Source organism: Boleophthalmus pectinirostris, unplaced genomic scaffold (assembly GCF_026225935.1).
Source record: "Boleophthalmus pectinirostris isolate CB_2022bp ecotype Guang Dong unplaced genomic scaffold, ASM2622593v1 HiC_scaffold_16, whole genome shotgun sequence".
Classification (NCBI taxonomy): Eukaryota; Metazoa; Chordata; class Actinopteri; order Gobiiformes; family Gobiidae; genus Boleophthalmus; species Boleophthalmus pectinirostris.
Window position 1 is genome coordinate 23,907,233 of NW_026571095.1, and position 24,407 is coordinate 23,931,639.

At 38.5% G+C, this 24,407-nt stretch overlaps 1 protein-coding gene across 2 annotated transcripts in view; it reads right to left on the reverse strand.

Moving 5' to 3' along the window:
* The window catches only part of LOC110164091 (protein tyrosine phosphatase receptor type F), a 288,692-nt gene that overhangs the window by 249,733 nt on the left and 14,552 nt on the right, over positions 1-24,407 (reverse strand). For both annotated transcript variants that reach the window (XM_020929120.2, XM_020929118.2), the window contains exon 2: positions 3,334-3,507. In XM_020929120.2, the coding sequence (XP_020784779.1) occupies positions 3,334-3,439 (106 nt within the window). In that variant the 5' untranslated portion in view covers positions 3,440-3,507. The remainder of the gene's footprint in view (positions 1-3,333; positions 3,508-24,407) is intronic.

Below are 24,407 nucleotides of genomic sequence, written 5' to 3' on the forward strand. Positions count from 1 at the left end.
TTAATTTCTGTCCTGTGAATGTGATTTTTAGTATCGATACCTGCTCAAATAAGTATCTAGTTTCGATACTAAGTTTAGTATCGATTAGAATCCGATTTTCCATACTTTTGACAACCCCAATATGAACAGGTGATCCACACGGGAGTCTATTCAACTTGTATTTCAACAAAAGCCAGGCCAAACTTTTCTATTTTTTCCGCAAGGTCACGTCCCTTAAATGACAATGTCCGAATCTCTGGGCACATACAGACGGTAACACGGAGATGATGAAGGGAAGGCAAAGGTTTCTGGGAAAAAAACACAAAATCCTATCGGGGTGCTTGTCGGCGTCGGTGGGCGGAGTGGGCCATAATTGAATTACAGTGACCCTATGACAGCACTATAGGTGAGGTCATGTGTTGAATTAATGCTGTCCCTGACCCCGTCCCACAACGGGGCAGAGGCGACTCCACTGCCCCCCGGGTCCCAGAGGCAGAGCACTGACACTGACCCATTTGTCTGAAAGGCTTCTCTACACGGGGTGCCCTGTCACTCACAATGACAGCGTGGAACACAAGACAAAAGATGTCCGCTGTGATGGCAAATAGCGGAACTACAGCAAGTCTGGCAATGCTTACGACACCAGAAAAATACTAAGACTACATACAAAAACTATTTCGATCTTAACTATTTAGTGCCCATTTGATTTAGTGTTGTCATGACACTAAAATTTCAAACTTGTTTTCAATACTAAGGAAAAAACTGCATACTCGATACCAATTTTGATATCCCACAGAGACAGTAGAATAAGATATTAGTTTTCTTTTCAGACCAAGACTTTGTTTTCATACCCAACAGTTTCGATTGCTCATTTGCGGTCTTCCTCAAAGTGGTCAAGTGATGTTGTTGTGACGTTTCCGGTCAGCTGATTTAAACAGGTTTTGGCGCTGTCTTCCTACCAGTGGAGGCAGGCTGAAAGCGCAATCTGCAGTGTGACTGCCCGACAGTATCCCAGGTGTGTCAGAGTAAAAAAATGAACTGGACATGTCACAGCGACATCACGTGACCACTCTGAATAAGAACGCTAGTGAGAAGTCGAAACTGTCAGGTATGAAAACAAACTCTTGGTCTGAAAAAAGAACCTAAAAACATAAAATATCAGAAGATCCTACTATTAGACAATAGAATTACAGCACAAAATGCTAGTGCATTCTTTAAGTTACACTACAGTGGTGCTGATAACGTTCAAGATTACGCTAAAAAAGAAAAGTCAAATTTTGTCATGATCGGTACTTTTTCAAATGAGTATTTACTTTCCATACTGGTTTAAGTATCGATTAATATCCAACTTTTGATACTTTTGAGCACCCTAATTTGAATTGACACTGCCTACATTTTCTATAACTCATCATTTTCATCTTAAATTCAATTAAATATTCAGGATGCACTATGAAAATTATGAAACATTTCTGATGGGAGATGATCTGGAGAGAAGCTTTGCCTACAATGTTCCACAAAATGACATGAAACATATCTATCTTGAATGTATCAAAAAGTGTTTTTATTGTTGACTTGAAAAACATGCATTATTATTGTGACTCTTTATCTCCATGGAAGTTAAACGCTACACTGTGGAACATCCTGTGCAAAGCACCAACATCTCCATGGAGACAAGCATGTAGTGCAAAACTCCAGGTATATACAGTATTTGAAAAGGTAACATCATTATAACATGGCTTACAGCTAAAAAGAATCAATTATGCGTACTATAGAAGCTTTAAATGAAATTATTACATATTTCTTGCTTTTTTTTTCCAGGCGTGTATTGTACTATGGCAGTTATTGTGGCCTGGCATTCACGCACTGCAGTTCAATAAAGAGCAATATGCTTTAGATAAACAAATAGAGAGAAAGCAGCAGTGGCGTCGGAGCTTCCTCTTGACTGCACAATTAATTATGTGCAACATTTGAATGAGTTAAATTAAGCATCACACAACAATAATGGCAGAGCTTTCACAGGGAGGGACTTATCTGCAAAGGGCTTAAATCAAAATTACCCTCAAATAACCTTTCTATTTTCTGAGACGCGTCATCAAAACATATTAATAATGCCTAAATAGAACGCCTTTGTTGTGCTCGTAATGATAAAGACAGCAGAATCAAAAGTGGCGGAGGTAAACATCAGAAACTGCAAGCTTTTGAATTTAATTGCGTTTTCTATAGAGAACGCAGTCTCTTTTTCGGATGACTGACAACTTTAGAAGGCAAGAATTTGTCGTGTTGTAGCGACCCACTTTTTGCATTGTTTCAAACTTTGCACAAAACAAATTTAACAAGAGTTTTGGTGTCATTGAAATCAACTGACTGGGAGAGAAATTTCAAAGTTGAATTCTCATCAGATGATTCCAGTGATAGTGGTTATGTCTGATGCAGCTCTCTGTAAAACCTGCTTTATAGTTTCATTACTAACTTTTATGAAATATTTTAGTACAAGTTAGGCTCTACTAACTTTCATTCCATAACTATTCCTTTTGATTTTACCACAGCCAATTAGATAGGAGTTTGCAGTAAGGGTTGGGTGGTGTAGTATGTTGCCTATGTAGCTTTGCCAATCTGTGCTTTTCTTTTTAATATAGCTCAATATTTAACACACACACATGCTGTACACTGGTGCCCGCCCACTCCTCTTACTGCTAAAGCTCTATCCTGAATGAGTGACAGATGCATTTAACCAATCACGTCTCAGAAAAAAAACATACGAGTACTTAAGTAAAAAAAATTATAGAAAGATACTATAATCGATAATGACATTTGAATTGACCCCAGGAAAATTATTTAGTGATTTATTTTGTTAAATGGTCATATGTGTCAGTGTAGAGCTGTCAAAAGTATAAAAAAATCAGCTATTCTTCCTAGAGACTTATGTTGCATGTTTTTTGGGTTGATACTAAAATATGTACTTATAAATACTAATCAATAATAAAGCTTTGATACTATAAAAGCTACAGTCACAGGACAGAATTGAACCTTTCCACATAGAAAATGTACACTTATGGACCACTATGGAACCCACCTGGACGATTGACAGTTTACACATATAAGGCCACATGGTAATATAAAAAGAAAGTACTATTATTTCATATTTCAAATCAAATTCTATTGTCTAAAGAATGTTTTTCATTTTCTTTGTGATATAAGAACTGTATCGAAATTCAGTTTGAAATTGTTTACCATCTGATTCCAGATACTTTAGATACTAGTTCAGTGACAGCAACACCACATTAATTTGTCCGATAGCTCCTTTCCAGACATACATTTGTAAAGAGACTTGCACTTTGAATGGTTAGTACTTACTGTCTGCCGAAGACGAAAGCACCATGCAGCTGAATAGTAGAAGCGGGAGCAGCGCCGCCCCCCTGGTCACTGGGGGCACTGCGACAAGGCGAGTGTTGGGCACCATGTTGGCACTGCTTCCTTCGCGGTCCCCTGCTAGACACGTCCCACTCGGAGAGGATCAAAGTCTAACACCTGCCGGAGCAAACAAAACAGAGAGGAGCACAGGCATTAGTATTCAAACGGGATATGCATTTGCATATTTGAAGCTGCTATATCACACGGTAAGGCAAAAAATATCAAACGCATAGTTGCAAAGGGAAGCCAGAGGAGATGCTGGGGTTTTGTATACAAAGGAGGAGGCGACAACAAAACTCAACACAGGCTTTGCTCGCCATTTCGCAAACAAAATCCACTTGCTGTCTTTCTCTCAAGGTGGTGGTTTTGAGATGGTGTGGCTGCTTTTCAAAGTCTATCCCCGCTTGAGGCCAGTAGTATGTTACAGTGGATGGATAGGTAGAAATGTGCCAAGAAAATGTATAGAATGAATCTGTAATGCAATACAGTGTTTCTCAAGTAGCCTACATAAGTTAGATTCCAGGTATAATTCTATAAATAAAAAAAATGAATATAATAAAAAAAATACAAATAAATAAAACAAAATAAATCAATAAAGTAAAAAAAGAAAACAAAATAAAATATAATTGAAATAAATCTAAATATAGAGAATAACAAAAGGGTTTAATGCAGCAAAATGTGAATATACCGGGGATGACGTTAATGTGTAATGAAATTCAGAGCCTCATTTTTCAAAGTCTAGAGTTTGAAAACCACTTTATGAAATGATATATTAAGGAGAAACAAAACCGTTAAAATCTTGCACATTTCACATTTCATCCAAACCTGAAATTATTTTGAGACTGGATTTTTATCTTCCACCATTTGGGAAAATATTGAGGTCCAGACCTCAAACAACAACAAGTTTGCTTATAATTACCGCACACATATTGAATATTACAATCTGAATTTCTTGCTGGCTGATAAAGGTACCAAGGAAATCATTCTTTGGGTGTGAGGAAGTTAAAGCAGACGTGGACAGACCAATAGAGTACAGTGCCACCACAGAAGGGTCTAAGAACAAAGAGGAGGTCAGGCTAAGGATTAAGTCTTACACAATGGGGGATCAGTTCCAAAAAGCCCCAAAGGACCCACCCAACTCCCCGAGGACCCCCTTTTACTAATGTCCCCCCATTAAGAAATTGAAACGCTGTCTTCCAGATGGGTACAAATTAACCAAAGTGCTGTGATCTCATACACTGACGACGCGGATGCATAGATAAACGGTTAACAAGACAACAAGCCCCCCCCCCACCCCCCCACCCCCACCTCACCCCCACCTCCTCGTCACCCGCGGGAGTGACAAAGCAGGTGGCGCACAAATTAAGCGGAGATGTGCGTGAATGGAGAAGGGGATGGCTTCATTGTCTGAGCGGGCGGAAGGAGCCACTTGAACACGGGAGTCAAGCGCAAATTGGCAAAGGGCCACACAAGTGAATATGAAGAGCAAATGATAATGGTATTAGACTGGCCTTTTTAATCTGGTTTAATCTTTGAATATATTGAGGTCGTCTTTGTTCTGTTTTGCCGTGTTTTATTTCTACTCAGAGTAAGTAGTAAGCATGTCTCTTTGTTGATTCTCTTAAATTATAATTGAGAAAAAAATACTGTTGAGAATTTAGTTTTAACATTGTAAATTAAGTAATTGCTTTTTTTAGGCTAAGGAAGATATTTTACGAAATCGTTCAAACTGTCTGTTGTCTATTGCTGGGTTAACATCAAAATGCTCATATATCGTATCGTTTAATGTGAAGATACAGTATCAATATCGTGGGCTGCTGCTCGATATATCGCCAAGAGTATATTTTGGTATATATTTTGTTACAGTGCTACAGTTTAGTTGCTTGTTCAGCAGAAGAAAACTTGTTTATGCAACACATCTGACATTTTCACTGTTTTGACGAATAAAATGGTTGCGTTTCCTATTCACTTTGCACAAGAAGTGACTTAAAGACTTTTATAGCATCACCGCCATAATTTAACCATTATTTTTTATTGAACCGATTTGAAATATATCATATCGAACTGAAAGTGCACTGTATCGAAGTACATATCACATCGTGGCCAAAGTATCGAGGTATGTACCGTATTGGCAACTTCTTAATGATCTCGGCCCTACTGGGTTTTAGATGACATCACTACAATTTACAGGCCTATAATATTTCTTACAGATGGGGGACAGCTAAAAGTAATATTCGTAAGTGAGTGCTCAGGTTTAATCACTAATATAAATGATCAGGTTCGATATTTGTGAATTTACCTTTTGGATATTGCAAGTCAAAGTACAATGTAATCACAGAGAACTGGCTTTTGTTCCCCATCTGAAAGTATGACTATCTCATTCTAAAATCTGAAAACCACCAATTGTGATTAGGCTTGCAAAGTTACCTAGTGCATCTTTAAAGATATGCTGATGACCACATAGATCCTAACATACCCTTTAAAAAACCACTGCCCAATCCTTTTTGTCCAAAGACATACAAGCATTGTTAATGTGCTAAATCAAAAATCGCCCACTGTAAATAAATGTGAGACTAGTTGAGAATAGTTGACTTTGCTTTTCTGTAGTACAAATAGCAATTGTCCAGGAAGTAGACCGCCCCAGGCCCGTAGTGAAAGGGATGGGCACTTGCCACCTATGACCTCTCCAGATTAGACAGGAAATGAATGAGTTCTTTTCTAAAGCTACGTCTAGTCATGCATACTGAATGAGCGGTTTCTGAAAGTGATTTCAAGAGTTCAATAGCAAAAATCTCACTTTTGAAAAATTGCTATAAAATTTTTTGTCTTTTTTTGTTACCATCTTCTACAGGTATTATCAATGACAACAATATATAGTAAATTTTATCATAGAAGAGATGAAATTATTCTGTAATTAGCAGTAAAATAGTTGTTGAGTTGGCTTTTGAAACTCTGACTATACCAAAAGTAAACTACAAGCTTCCAATTGCTTTTTCAAATGACACTTCCTAGTTTTTGCAAATGAACTCTAAAAACTGCAATACAAAACAAAACACTACGGCAAAATCTTTTATCTAAACCTTAAGTAATGCCACGCTAATGATCATTTACTTACCGATCTTGCGCATTTCCGTTGCTAGATAAGAAAATGCTGAACATATGTACGCTACAACAAAAACTACAGCAGTTAAAATGATGTCTTGGCCCAAATGGGATTTTGTTTAGGAAATGACTAAGCCACAGTGATAAGGCTTTTGATATACGGCCCCATGTCTGCTCTAGCCCGCAGTTGTAATGTCTAAAGCCATTATAAACAAAATGAGTATCCACATGAACCGCTAACCGCATTTCTTATCCTTATCCTTACGCCTGTGCCCATTGGCCATCTGTAGTGAGTAATCGCAGCGTGGTTAAGGCCAGACATCTCCGCTGATAAAATTAAACACCAACTCCAGGAAAACTTGAGAGGAAAGAACAAAAAACATCGGATAAGTTTGAGGAAGTTTTGAAGTAAAAGCCGTGTTTTGTGTCGAGGGCTTTTCGGGTGGATTCTGGGTAAGCCTACAACGAGAAGAGCAATAGGAACTTGCGTCTCCAGTCTTGTCATGATATTAAATCTCAAACTCGATTTCGGTGAGAATAGAAGGAACAGTCTTCACCTCAATACAGATTCTGAGATCATTATTTAGACAATAGAATGTCGTTTTCAACATAAAATGGCAGTAAAATGGTACTTCTTTCTTTTTGGTGGTAGTGGTTGTTCAGCTTTGGTCTTTTCAAATCCAGGTACATACGTTTGACTGTCAGCAAAACAATACCCCTAGTATCTGGTGCAGAAAAACGTCCATTGTGAGTGTATGGAGGTACGCAGCTGCCCATTACTCATAGTGTGGAAACTGTAAAAAGAAAAAAAAAACATGTCCGGGCACCTCTCAGACCACCCTCTTTGCAAAATATCAAACCAAGAAAAACATTGGGCCGGAGATCCGATGGAGAAGGCTGCGTTTTGTGAAACTTTTGTGAAGCTCAGGGGAAAAGTAAGCGACTTGAAAATTTGTGGTCATAAAAAGTTAAATATAGAGCTACTGGCGCACTACGTTAGCAGTTTTCCATCACATCACTGCTGCAAATGAGAAGTGAAACAGAGCAGAATTAGACTTGCTGCAGGATTCGGCTCTCCATTAAACAGCTATTAATATTTGGGGCTGCGTCTATTTGTCAACATTTAATGCAATTCATTTATTCATTAGGCCAATAACTGTCCGCGTGACATATATGGAAAATGCAGCGCTGTCAGGAGCTTATCAAGTTTCTGCCAGTGTTTTATCGAAAGCAGCCGGCTTAATTGGATCAATTATTCAATCAATTTGAAATATTTGATTACAATCAGATGTACAGCAGCAGTGGGGCTGAGACGAGACAGGCTCCGGTCCAGGGGAATATCGCCAGGGCACATGTGAGCTCCTGTTAACTGTTTAGAAAAGCTTGCACTGTGTTTTTATCCACATGACTGAAAGTGACGATTTAAAAATAAGTTCTCTTGTAAACAAATCTAGAGTACATCAATATCAATGTTTATAAAGTAGGTTGTCAGAAGAATTGAAAATCAGGCATTAATCGATACCAAATATAGTATCGAAACTAGATACTCATTAAAAGGGAAATTGTGTAACTTTTTGGTTGGGGGTTCGTCACCTGTTTCAATGCTCTGCCTCGAATGTTCCAAAGTACGATGTTAAATAGCCCTACTTGACATTTAATAAATTACAAGTGGTTTAATAGCTCAAAAGTACCTAGAAAAACAAGCATTCTGACTGTAAGTGGGGATGCCTCTCCACAGATCTGACCTGTAACTTGGTCTGATTTGGTTTCCATGAAGCTAGAAAGGTTTAAGGTTTACCATACCGTGAAACAAATATTCCATGGAGAAAAGCATTTGATGGACCCCCCACCAGAAAAGCTACAAAATGCACCTAAGTAAGTCAAAATCGCAAGAAAAAAAAAAAACATAACTAGATAGCATTTCCTTTTCTGTCAGAACTAATGTAAGGCCACATGGTATAATAAACAAACACTATGATATAACGATATTCAACTCTCTCAATACAATATTATCACAATATGCATCTCATGGTACGATATTTATTGCAATATTTTGAAGAGGCTGATATTATTGTAGATGGGACACTTTTTTGCTTTTAAAATACCTTGACAAGATTTTGGTGTGAATTATTTCCGTCATAATCCCAAGAATTCAAGTAAAAAACATGTTTCTTCATGTTGTCTGCACTGAAATGCATCATGGGATATGTAGTTCCCGATGTTTATAAGCTGTTGCTACTGTAAAACCATGCATTTAAGCAAAGGGACTTGTGATTCGATATATTGTGACAGCCCACGATATTATTGTGAGACTTTTGACAATACGATATCACGATATTTTGGTTATTGTTACGTCCCTAATGTTAAGCATCAAAATCTGTATCCAGTCTATTCTTTAGTTTTAGCACGACAACAATATAAAACATACAACTATGGTTTTACAAAGAACATACCAAGTTGATTAAACGTGACAACAAATAAACCAACCTGTTTATAATATCGTAACAGATTAACTTACCACACACCATTTATTACAGGTTACATAATCAGCAAATTACATGGTAGATTATTTATTTATTGAAAGCTATCATGGCATTATAATATTCATTTGTTTATGACTGTGTGTTGATACTGGCATCCTTCCCTCTTCTCAATGTTTCGTAATAAAAGAATGTCAACATCCTCCTTGAGCTCTTTCGTCGCGCGCTATCTAAAACTCAAGCACCTGTTAAAACTTCAAAGCTGATGAACGCACTTGAAAGTTGTATATAGGGATAAACATCGGTGTCTATAGCCTATGTCCTACTTTATTTTTTAAGGTTTTCGACATTATTAGCAGCTTTGTTTTCCGCGCTTCCAGAGGTGAGGAGTAGTTGTGGATGACTCAGCGCTATAAAATGCGTGACTCATTCCTAGACTCACTCACCTGCGCAGTCTCCAGATAGTCATTGACAACTCATGCTCGTCATATTGTTGTCGCCAACCAGGAATGTGCCTCCAGGCTTGAATAATTTACAAAAAAATACCTCAATTGGTTTTTCCATGCGTACAAGGTATTTCAAAACATTACGCATGGACAGTTTTCATTGTCTTGTAAATTCTAGGAAAAAAGAAAGTGTCGGAAATCAGATAGTAAAACTAGTTTTGAAACTGGTTGTTCATTTGAGGTTTTGATGCTAAAAAAAGTCACAGGATAGAAATAAACTTTTGCGGAATAGTTTTAGAGCTACCTTGGGATGTAACAATAACCAAAATATCGTGATATCGTGTCGTCAAAAGTCTCACAATATCATGGGCTGTAAAAATATATCGAATTACAAGTTTTATAGTAGCAACAGCTTATAAACTTCGGGAACTACATATCTCATGATTCATTTCTGTGCAGACAACATGAAGAGAAATGTTTTTTTACTTGAATTCTTGCGATTATGACGGAAATAATTCACACCAAAATCTTGTCTAGGTATTTTAAAAGCAGAAACGTGTCCTATCTACAATTATATTAGCCTTTCCAAAATATCGCAATAAATATCGTACCGTGAGATGAATATCATGATAATATCGTACCGAGAGATTTGGATATCATTACATCCCTAATAAGACCACACAGATTTGGACCACTTTGAGCCTACCTAAACAACTGAGGGATTAAATAAAGTTTTTTTATTATCATTGTGGTATCGGAATTGGTACTGAGTATCGACTATTCTTTAGTATCAAACAGCAAGAGATGGACAGAGAGAGAAGGAGAGAGAGAAGAAAATAGATGGAATGAGAGTGAGAGAAACAAGATCCTGAGCAAGTATAAGACCACATATAAACTAGTAAACGCCCATGGACCACTGCGGAACATATCTGGACAACAGTGTTATCGAAATCGGTATCCCGTATCGAATCGATTCGAATCCAGTATCAAACAGCAAGAGAGAGAGAGAAAGAGAAAGAGAAGAAAATAGAAAGAGATGATCTTGCGCTGCATCCGAAAAAGTGTAATACCACATAAAAACTAGTATATGCCCATGGACCACTATGGAACATACCTGGACAACTGCATCAGAATATATAAGAAAGTATCATCATTTAATGTTGGAAACCACAATTCTACTGTCTAAATAAAGAGTATTTTTTATTATAGCTGTGTTATCAGAATCGGTATAGCGTATCGAATCGATTCCTTAGTATGAAAGTTTTAGTGTCGTGACAACACTTGTAAACGCACACATCAAATCACTGCAAAACCCCGGGCATCCCACTGCGCTTTCTTCCCCCCTTGCTGATAATGAGAGCGCAGTTTCATTATTGTCTTAAGCTCCTCGCAGTTAGTAAAGAAAACAAGTGAAAGTACATCGCTCAAGGTGCCAAAAGACTTATCATCTGCCAGCCCCCGTCTCTGGAACTAAAAGAGGAAAACTGTGCCGTGGTTTTATTTAAAGTTAATGCCCCCAATGAGTAAAAGTCCTGTTAAGTTTGCTGGCTGTCTCATTTATTTGACTGTGATTTTTGTGTTGCGTTAGATTGAGGAGGAGAAAGCGAGAAAGAGGTGGAGAGAGAGAAAGAAAGAGGAAAACAGCAATAGACGGCAAGGTAGAGGGAGAGGAGAGGGAGAGAAAGAGTGCAAAATAGAAGAAGAAGTGAGAAACAATGAGATAACAAGATAGAGGAAGGACAGAGTGAGAGAGAGAAAGGAGACAGAAGAAAAGAGCTAAAGAAAAGAACAGGTGAGAGAGGGACAAAGATGACAACTGAATGAGATAGCAAGATAGAGGAAAGAGAGAAGGAAAGAGCAAAAAGGGAAGAAAAAGGAAAATGCCAAGAGATGGTAAGATAAAGGTTAGAGAAAGAGCGAGTGAAAGAAAAAGAAAGAGTGAGAAAGAGAAAGAAAAAAGGGAAGTAGAGCTATAGCAAGAGGAAGAAAGAGAGAGAGTGAAGGCTGGTTTATAGTCCTGTGTCATAGGAGCTATACGAACCATACAAGCTTCTGCGTAGCTCATCAGAGTCCAGGTGCATCATGGGAATCCAAACATTGACTATATTTCATTTACTGTGACAATAAACAGTCACATTAGGCTCATATGCAGACATTTCTGTGTCAAACATTAGCTGTTCCGAGCTGTTTTTAATCAGATGTTCATATATTTTTTGCGAATTAACCAATCATGGCCCGGGAAATTCAAAATGTAGTGACTTTCCTGTGTACAGCGAGCACCACAAGCTTTCTGATTGGCTTTCATGGCGTCAGGGTGAGTAGAACTGACGCTGGACCATAAACCAGCTTTGAGAGAGAAAGAGGAAAAGAGGTATAGCAAGAGAGGAAGGGTGAGAGCGAGAAGGAGGAGGAGATAGAGAGAGATAGCACGACAGAGGGGGAGAGAGTATTGGTTTGTGACTGCCCTCCCTACCCGTGGCGGTGCAAGGATATCTTTCACAGCAGACGCCAGTGAGAGGCAGATGCTTTTCATCTTCAATGAGACAAATTCAGAGGCACAGCTTTATTCTTTTTTCTTTTTTTTTTTGCGACTTATTTTTCTTGGTGCAGAGCGGCACCTCCCAGCAGAGACTGTACGACAGCTAGAGGTGTGCTCTTTGGTATAGCTTGTGAGGGTACACGATCAAAATAACTGTAGCATGTGTGTACTGGCTTTGTAGGATGTTAGGGGAGTCCTCTGCCATTTTCTAACATGGACTGAACCGTAATTGAAAATTGTGTAGATACTTTCAGAAGGGGTTATACTTGACACTGCTGACCACAGTTTATATGGAGTAAAGTACACAGTAGTTTCAAGGGCAGTTATAAAATCATACAAAAACAGAATTGTTACAAAACATATGTAATTGACTTGGGGTTCTGCAAGGGTCAACACTCGGTGCTTTTTCCTTTCCTTCCTACTACTTTCTTAATCTACCATATTTTTCGTACTACAAGTCACACTTTTTTTCATGGTTTGTGGGGTCCTGTGACTTATACTCTGGTGCGACTTATATATTAAAATTTTCAGACTGACAGCTGCGAGAGGGCGCTCAAGGCTTGTGTGTCAGTATCTAGTACTACTATCACTCCTGTACCACTATCACTTCACACTCTACTGTGCATGTCTCCTGTAGAAAAAGCTGCTGTCCTGCTGCAAATAGTGAAATATGCAGCCGAAAACGGTAATCGAGCAGCAGAAAGAAAGTTTGGAGTGAGCGAGAAACTTGTGAGGGACTGGCGGAAAGCAGGGATGGAGAACACAGCTTCACAGTAACCGGGCAGGTGTGCAACAAAGCCTGAAATTCAATGACAACCAAAACTATCCTGTCGGGATTCAGAAAGGCTGGAATAATTCTAACTGGAACTGATGCAGAGTCTGGCCACAGCTACGCAGAAGAGAAAGCGGCGCTACGTTCACTACATGGATCTACGGTTATCTCCGGAGGTTGCGCAGAAGTGACACCGAGGATCTGGATGGATTTAGTGATTTGGAGTGAGATCGTGAGTTTGGTAAACATGTTCTGTTCTGTTTTTTATGCTATAGTTATCTGAAGAACTGTTCATCTGTTACAGCCTGTTGTTCTCTGTTCTATTGTTATTACTATAACTTGTCTTTCAAGATGAAATGTAGGTTCCTGGTCTCTGATTTTATAAAATAAATTTCCCCAAAAAGTGCAACTTATATATGTTTTTTTTCTTCTTCATTGCACATGTTTTGGCTGGTGCAATTTATACTCCGGAGCGACTTAAATTCTGGAAAATACGGTACATAGTCTGCAAGTATAAATCTCAGCAGCTAAAGCAATGTTAGTTGTAGTAACAGAAGCATAATTGTAGAAGTAGTAGTAGTAACTTTAGAAGCAGCAGAAGTATGCGTACTCCCAGTAGTTATGAGATGCATTACAGGGCTAGCCATGATATTTGTACACATTTGGTATTCCTCAATGATCATTTCTGGAATTCAAATTAGTTTCAGTTGAATCTCCAATTATAAATATATGGACCTCTTATTGAGCTATTCAATAATACACACTGTACAAATTAATACGGGTTGGACATGAACTCGAAGTGAACTGTCTTAATTGCTTTTGGAGAAAGATGAGAGGCCTTGCTGGGTTCTTTGAAAGTGAATGGGGCTCATTCGGTTTAGTTTTATTCTATTCAGCTGCCCTTGTAACACAGAGCGCCTTGTGTACGTGTCGTCCTCTATCTCTGTAATGATGTAATTGCTGTAGTGTTATTTCTGACGAAGACAAGAAAGGAAAGAAAGAGTTGGTCAATTATGCCTACAATGCTCGACCAGATTACAGCGAGAAGTCCAAATTAGCAATCAGAATAATTTATCATGGTCAATTAACTATCTCAAATGCATGATCTTAATTAATACATTGAAGCTACAGCGGGCAACTAATCTAATAATATGAGCAAGTATGACAAAGTATGATTCGACCATATTGTCTAGCGCAGTTGCGTCATTCACCAGACACAATATGCTGGCTAACTCAATTACTCTTTTGTTCTTTAAAGCCTTTATGCAGCAGCCCCTTCCTAGTGTTTCTCAGCATGGCCACTCGCACAAAGTAGAGATTACAGTACTCCCTGCATTGATCGTTAGAAAATCTGATTTGCTAATCTGATGAGTGTGACCACGACTAGAAAGATGGGGACTTCCGTGCAGTCAAGTTCCCCTTTCCCCAAAATATACGTTACAGATCATTTGATATTAATCGGTAGGCAAAAGGAACAATGATGGCTTTGTGTTATTTCATATGGGGAAATATTTAAAATCATGACATTTAATTTGGTTAGCTTTGGAAAGTTACAACAATGCTTTTCCTGTCTTCAGTAAATAAAGCGTGTAGATATTCGCAGCGCAATAAAAATTGGCACGCTTTGCCAGTGGTAGCGGTTTATACGCAATTAAAAAGAGTGCCAAACTATGAAATTCTAATTGCCACAAGATATTAAAAGCAGCGATATAAATTCTATATTTACGGTACCTCATAATTAATCTGGCATCTGCTACCGCAACATAATTAGCAAAATAACTTTAAATAATTATATTTTTGTAGCAATTTGTTAATGTGGCTTTAGCTATCCTGAGTTGAGGTGAGTTACCAACATTTCTCTTTGCACCTCTAGCCTCGGTACTATTCATTACAGTGATATTTGTGTAACTTAAAAGGCAATGTAGGGGTAGAGGTGAGGGACATCGATTAACATTAAAAATTAAAAAATGCTTGTACCTGTGTGCAAATCTTGTGATAGTTGTGCACTTTTCTGGTAAACTTCATACCGGAAACTCATGTTAAGTGATATCTTAACCTAAAGCAGGCAAGTTTTCACACAATCCCATAACAGTTGTAGGGATAGGGTTGTCAAAAGTACTGAAAATCAATTTTTAATCAATAAAACTAGTATCAAAAGTAGATACTCATATGAGCAGGTATTGGTACTAAAAATAGCCACATCCACGGCACAGAATAGAACCTTTCCTGAATCGCTTTAGAATGATCTTGAGCTGTATCAGAACAATTATAAGAGCACATAGACTAGTACACGCCCATGGACCACGATGGAACCTACCTGGTCAACTGAGGGATTACATAAGATATTAGGGATGTAACGATATCCAAATATTTCAGTACGATATTATCACAATATGCATCTCACCGTACAATATTTATTGCAATATTTTGAAGAGGCTAATATAATTGTAGATGAAACACATTTTTTTGGTTTTAAAATACCTTGACGAAGATTTTGGTGTGAATTATTTCCGTCATAATCTCAAGAATTCAAGTAAAAAACATATTTCTTCATGTTGTTTGCACTGAAATGAATCATGGGATATTTCGTTTCTAGGGATGTAACAATAACCAAAATATTGTGATATCGTATCGTCAAAAGTCTCACAATATCATCGCGGGCTCTCACAATACATCAAATCTCATGTTCCTTTGCTTAAATGTATGGTTTTACAGTAGCAACAGATTATAAACATAAGGAACTACATATCCCAAGAAGAAGAAGAGATATGTTTTTACTTGAATTCTTGGGATTATGACGGTAATAATTCACACCAAAATCTTGTCAAGGTATTTTAACAGCAAAAAAGTGTCCTAATAATAATAATAATCCTATCCTAATAATAATAATAATAATAATAATAATAATAATAATAATAATCCTGTAATATTGTACTGTGAGATTTGGATATCGTTACATCCCGAGTAGTTTCCAATGTTTATTAGCTTTTGCTGCTATTAAAAAATGTATTTAAGAAAATTCTGTATTATTGTGAGCTTTTTGAAGATACGATATCACGATATTTCAGTTATTGTTACATCCCTAAAGATATAAGACTGCAGCATGCTAATATAAAATAAAGTACCATTATTTAATATTGAAAAGTCACAATCTATTGTCTAAAGAAAGGGTGTTTTCTATTATCATGGTATTGGAATCAGTATCATTAAGTGTACAGCCTATTCCTTAATATAGAAATTGATTTGTGTTTGTTTTTTTAGTGTCATAACATAAACATTTTTCTCAGTATCGCTCACCTCTATGAAGCAGCCAATTTCTACCCATGACTTACTGTACATACACTGGGCTCTGTCAGGGAGGCGGGGGCTTAAGAGCTTTTGTGAAGTAATTAACATGAGAACAATGGGATGCAAACCGTAAAGTCGGCTAACTGCGGAGGACAAAGCTTCTCTCCGGCGGGGAGGGCAGGTTAGCTAACAACGCACCTATCCTGTTAGGTGCTAGCCGGTGTGTGTGCGTGTGTGAGCGTGTAACGTGTGTGTGGCAAAGGAGAGGCCACCCATACAGAAGTCACAAACACACAATAAGGCTTACAGCAGAGGGAGAGAGTGCACAGGCTGAGTAAACACTGCCATTACACTAACTACAGGTAGGATCACCCCCCAACCACATTGTTCAATGCAACCCACTCACACTCCATTTTACAGGCATTACACACAAGCACTATTGAGTATATGTCTGTACAAGGTAGACAAAAACTGAATACATGGGGCTGGGTGGCCTTCTGTGGGTCTTATCGTGGGTAAAAGCACTGAAAATCAAATACTATTCGATACTAAAACTAGTATCAAAATTATATATTATACTCATTTGAGCTGGTATCGAAAAAAAGAGTCACATTCACAGGAGAGAAATGAACATTTCCTGAACAGCTTTAGAATGAGCTATCAGAATAAGTATAAGAGTGTATATACTAGTGTACGCCCATGGAGCACTATGGAACCTACATGGACCACCAGATGTAAGAGTACATGTAAACATAAAACAAAGTACTGTGAAAATGACATAAATAGTAGGATTGGACGGTTGGACAGTACAGTTAAACCTTGTCAGGATTTTACCGCGGTATACAGTATTACCAAAATGTTTTAGTATGACTTTGGTAAAGCTACGAAGCCGCACCGCTATATGATCTATGCAGTATAGTATGTATCTCCAACGCACAGAACCATCAGCTGCACATCCTCTGTCGCAGAAAGAACACACATAATGCACTGAGATGTGTCCTTTAGTCTGACAGAAGCTGAACCGCATCAGTGCAAAAGGAAAGAGCTGTTTATTTTTTCAGCACTTGAAAGTTTATGCAAATGAGCCATGTGGTTTTAAGTTTTGTTTCTGTAAAATGTAAACAATTGTGCGCCTGAAGCCAAAATGCTGCCAAATTGCAAAGGACTAGTATTTTCTTTTTGGTTTGCGGCCTGACTTGGTCTTCCTTATGAGTGTCACGTGACAACGAAGCAAAACTAATCAAACATCATCTCCCCATGCAATTTAAAGAAACATTATAGACACTATTAGTTTTAAATTGTGACATTCATTTGTGCTGAGCAAACAAATTTAGGTATCAGTAAATTATAATATTATATTAGGTCCTTATGCGCTGCAGATTTTTTGTGACTGTAATGAAACTGATACTGTTGCTCCTTTTTGATACCGCGGGATACTGTAATACCGTATTACCACCCAACCTTAATAAGTACTGTTATTTTTAATCATTGTGGTTTCAGAAACAGTATTGAGTATCAAGTTATCTCTTTGCACGTATGGGATTAAACTTTTCTAGCTTGCTTTTTTCAATTACAGGTGATCATGTTGCTAACTAACACCTTTAAAAAACAATCCTCACTGTGCACGTTGTAGCCTCTCCACAGATCTGACCTGTGACACGTGCCACCAGCTTCCAGGTAAAGCCATAATAACCTCAGAGAAAACAGCTGGCAGACTCCACCAGAAAAGTTACTCAGTGCACCTTTAAATGTAAATAGTAGCAAATGCAGTTTACAGCTGTGGGACAGTGTGCATAGTCTGAGTAAACACTACCATTACACTAACTGCAGGTAGCATCTCCCTGGCAGCTCTGTCCCATCGTTTCTAGTCACTCTCTATTTTACAGTCCCCTAAAGCCGATAGGGAAGGGGAAGGAGGTAGTGGTGGGACAGGGTAGAGATATACGACTGTCTGTGTTTAGGGTGGGCTAATCACGGCCCCACTCCCAGCTCTGGAGGGGGGCGGGCAGGCAACGGCAGGCAGAGGTCCCATAAACACAGCATTTCGACGGACGCCTTTTGGCTGCTGATTAGTCTTCGCTGGAGTGGTCTAGAAAGTGAACCCTGACACTTTCCCTACTCCAGCAGTGACCATTATACCACAGGGTCCCCGGAGAGGAGGGGGTAAGAGCTGTGGAGACTCATATTCTGCCCTACAAAGGCAAAGTGCAGCATCAACACATTTGGTCCTAATGGATTTCAGCCCAGAACAGAGCTTTGAGAACACAGACCAGTCTTGTTAGGATTCTTGATTTATAATGCCTAAAATTAAACTTGCTACTAAAACAGAAAACTAAATATAGAGCAAAAACGCTACGCTAAAGTAAACGTCAATTAATATGGGGCAGCAACTAAATGTAAAATGTGACATACATTCTCGGATGATTAAAAAGAGTACATTTTGTCATAAGGCTCATGGGAATTTGAATTTTCAGAGGGCTCCACCAACTAACATGCATGGAACATAATTATCTGACATTGCCTCAACTTGAAATATATATATATATATATGCATTCATGATTGATCTGAGAGAAGTTCAACGCAGAAGGGATGCGTAGCTGACCCACTTTTCAAAATAAATGACTGACTACTTATATATTTCTAACGAAACCTTGATATCCTGCTAGTATTACTTTACGACGGATTGTTTTGAGTAAAGTTATCCTAGTCTTTGCACCATATCAATTCACTTTGATATTATGGAAAGCTATCAACATTTTACAAACGCTGTGTCCAATTGACATCCTCCAGACATTTATTCACTGTTACAAATGACATAAAGTTAAGCCATCAAACAAGCCGCTTACGTTTGTGTTATTTTATTGCTGGAGTATTCAAAGCATGTTAAACACACATTTGTGATTTCAGCATTTATCACACGAACATGACAGCATTATTTATGGATTAAACGCGCTGAAACTGGGACAGGGAAGAGACAACCCCCATTGTTCGCTTTACAGTACGGCGTTGCTTAATGTACTTGATGAAACTGCGCTCAAAGTGAGGAGAATAAAGTCGAATTGTAAAAGACAGAAGAGGTTGTAAAGGTTGAGATGTTGGCACAGTTTCTGCTCCTTGCCTTTCCGGGGCAGCGTTGTAAAAATGAAAGTGTAAAGTAACCAAATGAGTTTTTTCAGGGTTTGCTGTACCAGGCGACTTGATGGCGCATGTCTTCTTTTCAGGCTCCCCAGCTAACAAAGACTAATGTCCTGTGACCTATTGAGTTTTACAGCAGTTGGGTTTACAAGCTGATTCCATGGAGTTAATTGTTAACACTTTACAACCTGAAAGACTAGGAGATCTTTGCCTCGAGTAGGGTCCTTTTTTTTATCACAACCTATAGTATGGAAGTACGCAGGCAGTCAATCATGAGCGTGAAAAGCCACCGGGATGACTCAGATGCAGATAAATCGTAAATGTCCGCATAGATGGACTTTTACGGCGTCCAAAAATAACGATGATGCAAACGGTGACGCACAGGCTAACGTCCCGGCGCGCTCATTGCATTGCATCTCAATAACATAACCGCTCATATCATACAAAAGTCGATTAGCCCTTAGCTCGCTTGACTGAACATTTAACAAACTAGGGCCAGTGTCATAAATTGCCACTGGAGCTGTTTGGGATTTACAGTCGCCGCTGGGAGGGGCTACCAATCTTTTCGGTAGCAAATCAATCCGGGGAATGAAAGGTGATATGTATTACAGGGGCATGCATTACGGGCCGAGTATAGGAGAGACATAGCAGAGTGCCACTTCCATTTGAATTTATCGGGGAGTGATTATTGGCGTTGCAGTCGCAGTGCAAGGAGAAAATGGCTCCGGCTACAAACTGCTGGGCAAAGGGCTGGCAATAAATCAAAATAGCAGAGTCAATGTTAAACAGGCATTCATCAAATAAAAGCAGTGTGTGGCCTATACCTAAATAATCATCTGGATGTCTATGGAAAATACTAATGGATTATTATTAAGCTGTTCTTTGAAGCGAGCTCTTGTTTCTCTGTGTGGCGGTGCAGATGTGGTGTGCTATATAGACCTTGGTCTTAAGCGCAGATCTAAGCCACACACTTTAGAATATCTTTTATTTTACAACTCTTTCCTTCGCTGTCTTGGAAACGGATGACTGTGCACAACCAAGGCCGTCACTATCGTATGGAACATAAAAAACACATTTGAAGGAGAAAATGGCTGCAATAATATAACATTTGAAAACTTTTGGCATTAGGCGGGGTATTACTCCTTAAGTTTTTCATAAAGGTGAATTTGACACTTCTTCTGATGTAGTCTTTAAAAAGTTAAATTACCAAAATTGGAGTTCTTGAAGTAGAAAGGTAACTTGCGCATAAAAGTAGTCGCCGATTCAAGTATGTGACTTTAAAGCACAACTCCACTACTTTGCATATGCTTAAAATCTCCTTAAGATGATTCATCCTTGTATCGCAAGTCCTCATAGTTGATTTTCTTTCAGGGTTCTGATTTCTCGCTTGTAGTTTCTTGCTTTTCATTCCCTTTGAAAAATTGTAATAATATGTCATTGTTACAATTGGGCCAAGCTGCAATTTCTAACAGCCCAGGCCCCAGATAAAACAAAGCCAGATAAAACAGCGCTTTGTGCCACACTCAAGATGTCTCCAAGCAGCCAATAGCCTTGTCCTACTTTTAAAACTTCAAATGGTTGTTTGTTTTTGCCTGTTTTATATGAATTACAACATAATGAAGTATGATTTTGCAACAACGGCCAAACATTAAATTGTCAACAGCGGCTCTTTCTCGACAGCAGATGCGCTCACATATATAAAACGGAAACACACGCGAGGAGACGAAAGATGAGCTGCGACGTCGCCACTTGACGGTTTACTTGCGGACAGATGGTGCCATAAAATGACTAGGCAGGCAGCACAGAAGGCAAGCCCCCCGTACACACACACATGCACAGACACACACGCCCTGTACAGCACGCAGAGGACTTCTTAAACCCGCCCACCCCTCTCCTCTACTCTCAGTCCCCTCCTTCGGCTCTCAGCTCTCAGCCAGTGCAAAGGCAAACACAGTGAAGGCATGTGAGAAGCTGCTTCAGATCAATAGGACAAACACGCAACTGCTGTTTGGGACTTTTCCATCGCTGCGGCTGGAGAGATGGGGAAGCGCATGAATTATGAATGAAGGCACAGATTTTTACAGTAACAAATTAGTACTCAGCGATAAATAAGAAGTACATCAATATGTCCAATATATAGATTCTATACGAAGAGCTAGTATGCCAGATCGTAGTCTACAAATATTAAAGATTTTTTCACTGATCTCCTGTAGTTGAAGTTAGTCGTTTTGGCATCATCCCACAACGGCTCTGTAGTGTTGTCATGATACAAAAATTTCAAACTCGATTTTGATACTAAGGAACAGACTCAATATATGCAACACCAATTCTGATGGCACAATTATAAATAAATTAAATCATACCAATTTCTTTTATATTACCATGTTGTCTTATATCTGTGTAATCCCTCAGTCATTCAGGTAGTATCTTAGTCTATGTGGTCTTATATTTGTTCTGATACAGCTCAAGACCATTCTAAAGTGATTAAGAAAAGGTTCATTTCTGTCCTGTGAATACATTTTTAGTATCAGTTAGTATCTGGTTCTCAATACTGCTTGATTTGTAGAATGTTTTCCATCTTTCCCAAACCTACTACGATTTTTTATTTTTTTTAATCCATGTGTATCAATATCATGGGCTGCTGTATCGATACATCGCCAAGAGTATTTTTTGGTGTGTTTTACTCAATTATTTTGTTACAGCGCTACAGTTTTGTTGCTTGTTCAGAGAAAGGAAACTTGTTTAAGCAACCCATTTGGCATATTCACTGTTTTGAGGACTAAAATGTTTGTGTGTCTTATTAAAGTTACACAAAAAGTGGTTTAACAAAGAATTTTAGTATCACAGCCATGATTTAGCCGTTTTTTTATTGATACCGAATCAGTTTTAAATATACTGTATCGAATCGTAAGCTCACTGTATATGTGGCCTATGTATCGAGGTATCGTATCGAAAACTTCTTAATGATACCTAGCCCTAGTCACTGCCTAGCCTTAACCCTAGCCTATGTCCTCTATTACTCGCCATGTCGATTATTTTCATACCAAAACATGTATTCAAATATTATATTGCGTGAGAGCTACTACTAGACCCAGATAAGAATTCAACTACTACTGACCTTATTTACTTATTACATAGCCCCAGTCATGACCTTCCTATATCTTGATGTTATGTATGTAAAAGTAGTGAGTTCAACTGTAGGGTGGATATTTTGTGGCATGTACTAAGTATAGCAGGGGACTTTGAAGGATTCCTAGCATTCAGCAGGTGTCTCCACTGTTCTAAATCAATTAACTGCAGTGAGTGGGTGCTTAGGGTAGGGGGGGTATTGTAAATCAGCTTGGTGTCGACCCGGATTAGTCACTGTAACGGGCTGGGACCGTGGATCAACGCGAAAAAGGCCAGCATAGTGTCCCATAGTATAAGAGAGGCCCATAGAATCACAGGATATTATTATAGAACTTCACTAATGCAAACATTACGACAAATATAAACCAAATTGGAATATTTAAGATTTCCGGCATGTTTATGTTGAATTAACTGCATCCAAAATACTGTAGTCTTCCTTACAGCTACAGCTTCTACGCAACCAAGATCATCACTATGGAAACAGGCATCTGATGGACAGAAAAGTTACATGGTGCACCTTTAGTCATAAGAACTAAGCAATTGTATTATTGGATGCCATCATAGTGATGAAAAATGATGATTAATAATTATCTTTTTATAGAATGTTCACTAAATTATGCTGATCCAGTTTTCGAGAGTTATAATAACATGAAAGCAAAGTAGGTTGAACCACACATACAAATGACCCAAATTTGAGAATAAAAAGAAGCTCTATACATTAAGCTAATTAGATCTGGGGAGTACAGACCATATAGTACAGTCATTGTACATATCCACCATTTAACCATGACTTAAGAAATTCTCACGGCACCAATGCACTAAATTAACTTTCTCTAAACTCAAACAAATTGATGTGACCCAAAAATGCTCTCAAAAGCAGACTGAAGTTCAGACGTTCACATTAATATTCGAGCCATTCTAGGCTAATTACTTTTTGCTTACTTATTCTGGCAGCTCTAGCTTTGGCAGAGGGAGGTTTCGTTAAAATGCAACCATTGGCTTTCAGTCAACAACATTTAATTGCTCACTTTGTGAATGATCTGTACGTGTCAGGCTGCATGCTCAGACACAGCTCTTACCACATTACATCCATTATACCAATTTTAAAATACACTGTAGTTTACAGTATTCTCAGAAGATGTAAAACAAAGTGGCTTTCATAGACTGTATTTTCTTATGATACCTTGGAGGGTATTCAGTGGTAGCCATTTTGAAGACCCAGCCATAATAATAACGTGAGAGTCCAAGGTACAGGGAGCAGTGTTGACACAGGGAAGGGTTAGACTAACTAACAGAGGGCTTAGGAAAGCGCCTCCTGTGTAATCATGCATTTGTGGTGGGAAACTAAAACAGAGTACCTGGTGCTGGCTAAGACAAAGCATAAGGCTCCATTTAGAAAAGCAGGGCCCCGGTGAGATGGGCTTTTGAGCGAATTTTAAAGCGGCACACAGACATATGCTATTCTGGGAAACTACATCTGAGCAAAGATATTCAACAGAGAAAGTCGGGAGTCCTCTCCTCAGTGCCATAAGACTGGAGAGATTTATCAAAAGTTGCATACAAAGAACTAATACAATTCTGAATTCAATGCTTTCTAGTTTAGGTAAAATATAATTCATACATTGCAGTATTGTCTGGTACTGCATGAGCAGACTGTAGGTGTTGCATAACACTATCTTTGAAATACTTTGCAAAAGTTAACCAATCTGCAAGTTAACTCTTATACAGACTAACTTAGTTATTTTATCTCAAAGTGCAATAATCTATAGTAACATTTTAAAGAAATTATGACAGCAATAAAGAAGAGTCTTCCTGTTGGATTCAAAAACCACAGTATGAAGCTATAGGCTAGTAGTAAGTAGTAGTAAGTGCTTGTTGAAGCTATATTATGATCAAAACATAACATTGTATGACGGCACTCACAAAACAGTGTGCTATTCTGGGAAAGCACCTTTTAGCAAAAAGCAGTTGGCAGGAGAGAGAAAACCCCAGGACTCGTGCTCTACCTGAGTGCCTTAAGAGCGCAGAGCTTTAACACGGGTTAGTTACCATTGCAAATGTGGAGGAGAAGGAGGATCCCTGAGGTCCTAATCCTGGCACTTCCCCAGCCCTCCTCTGCCGAATC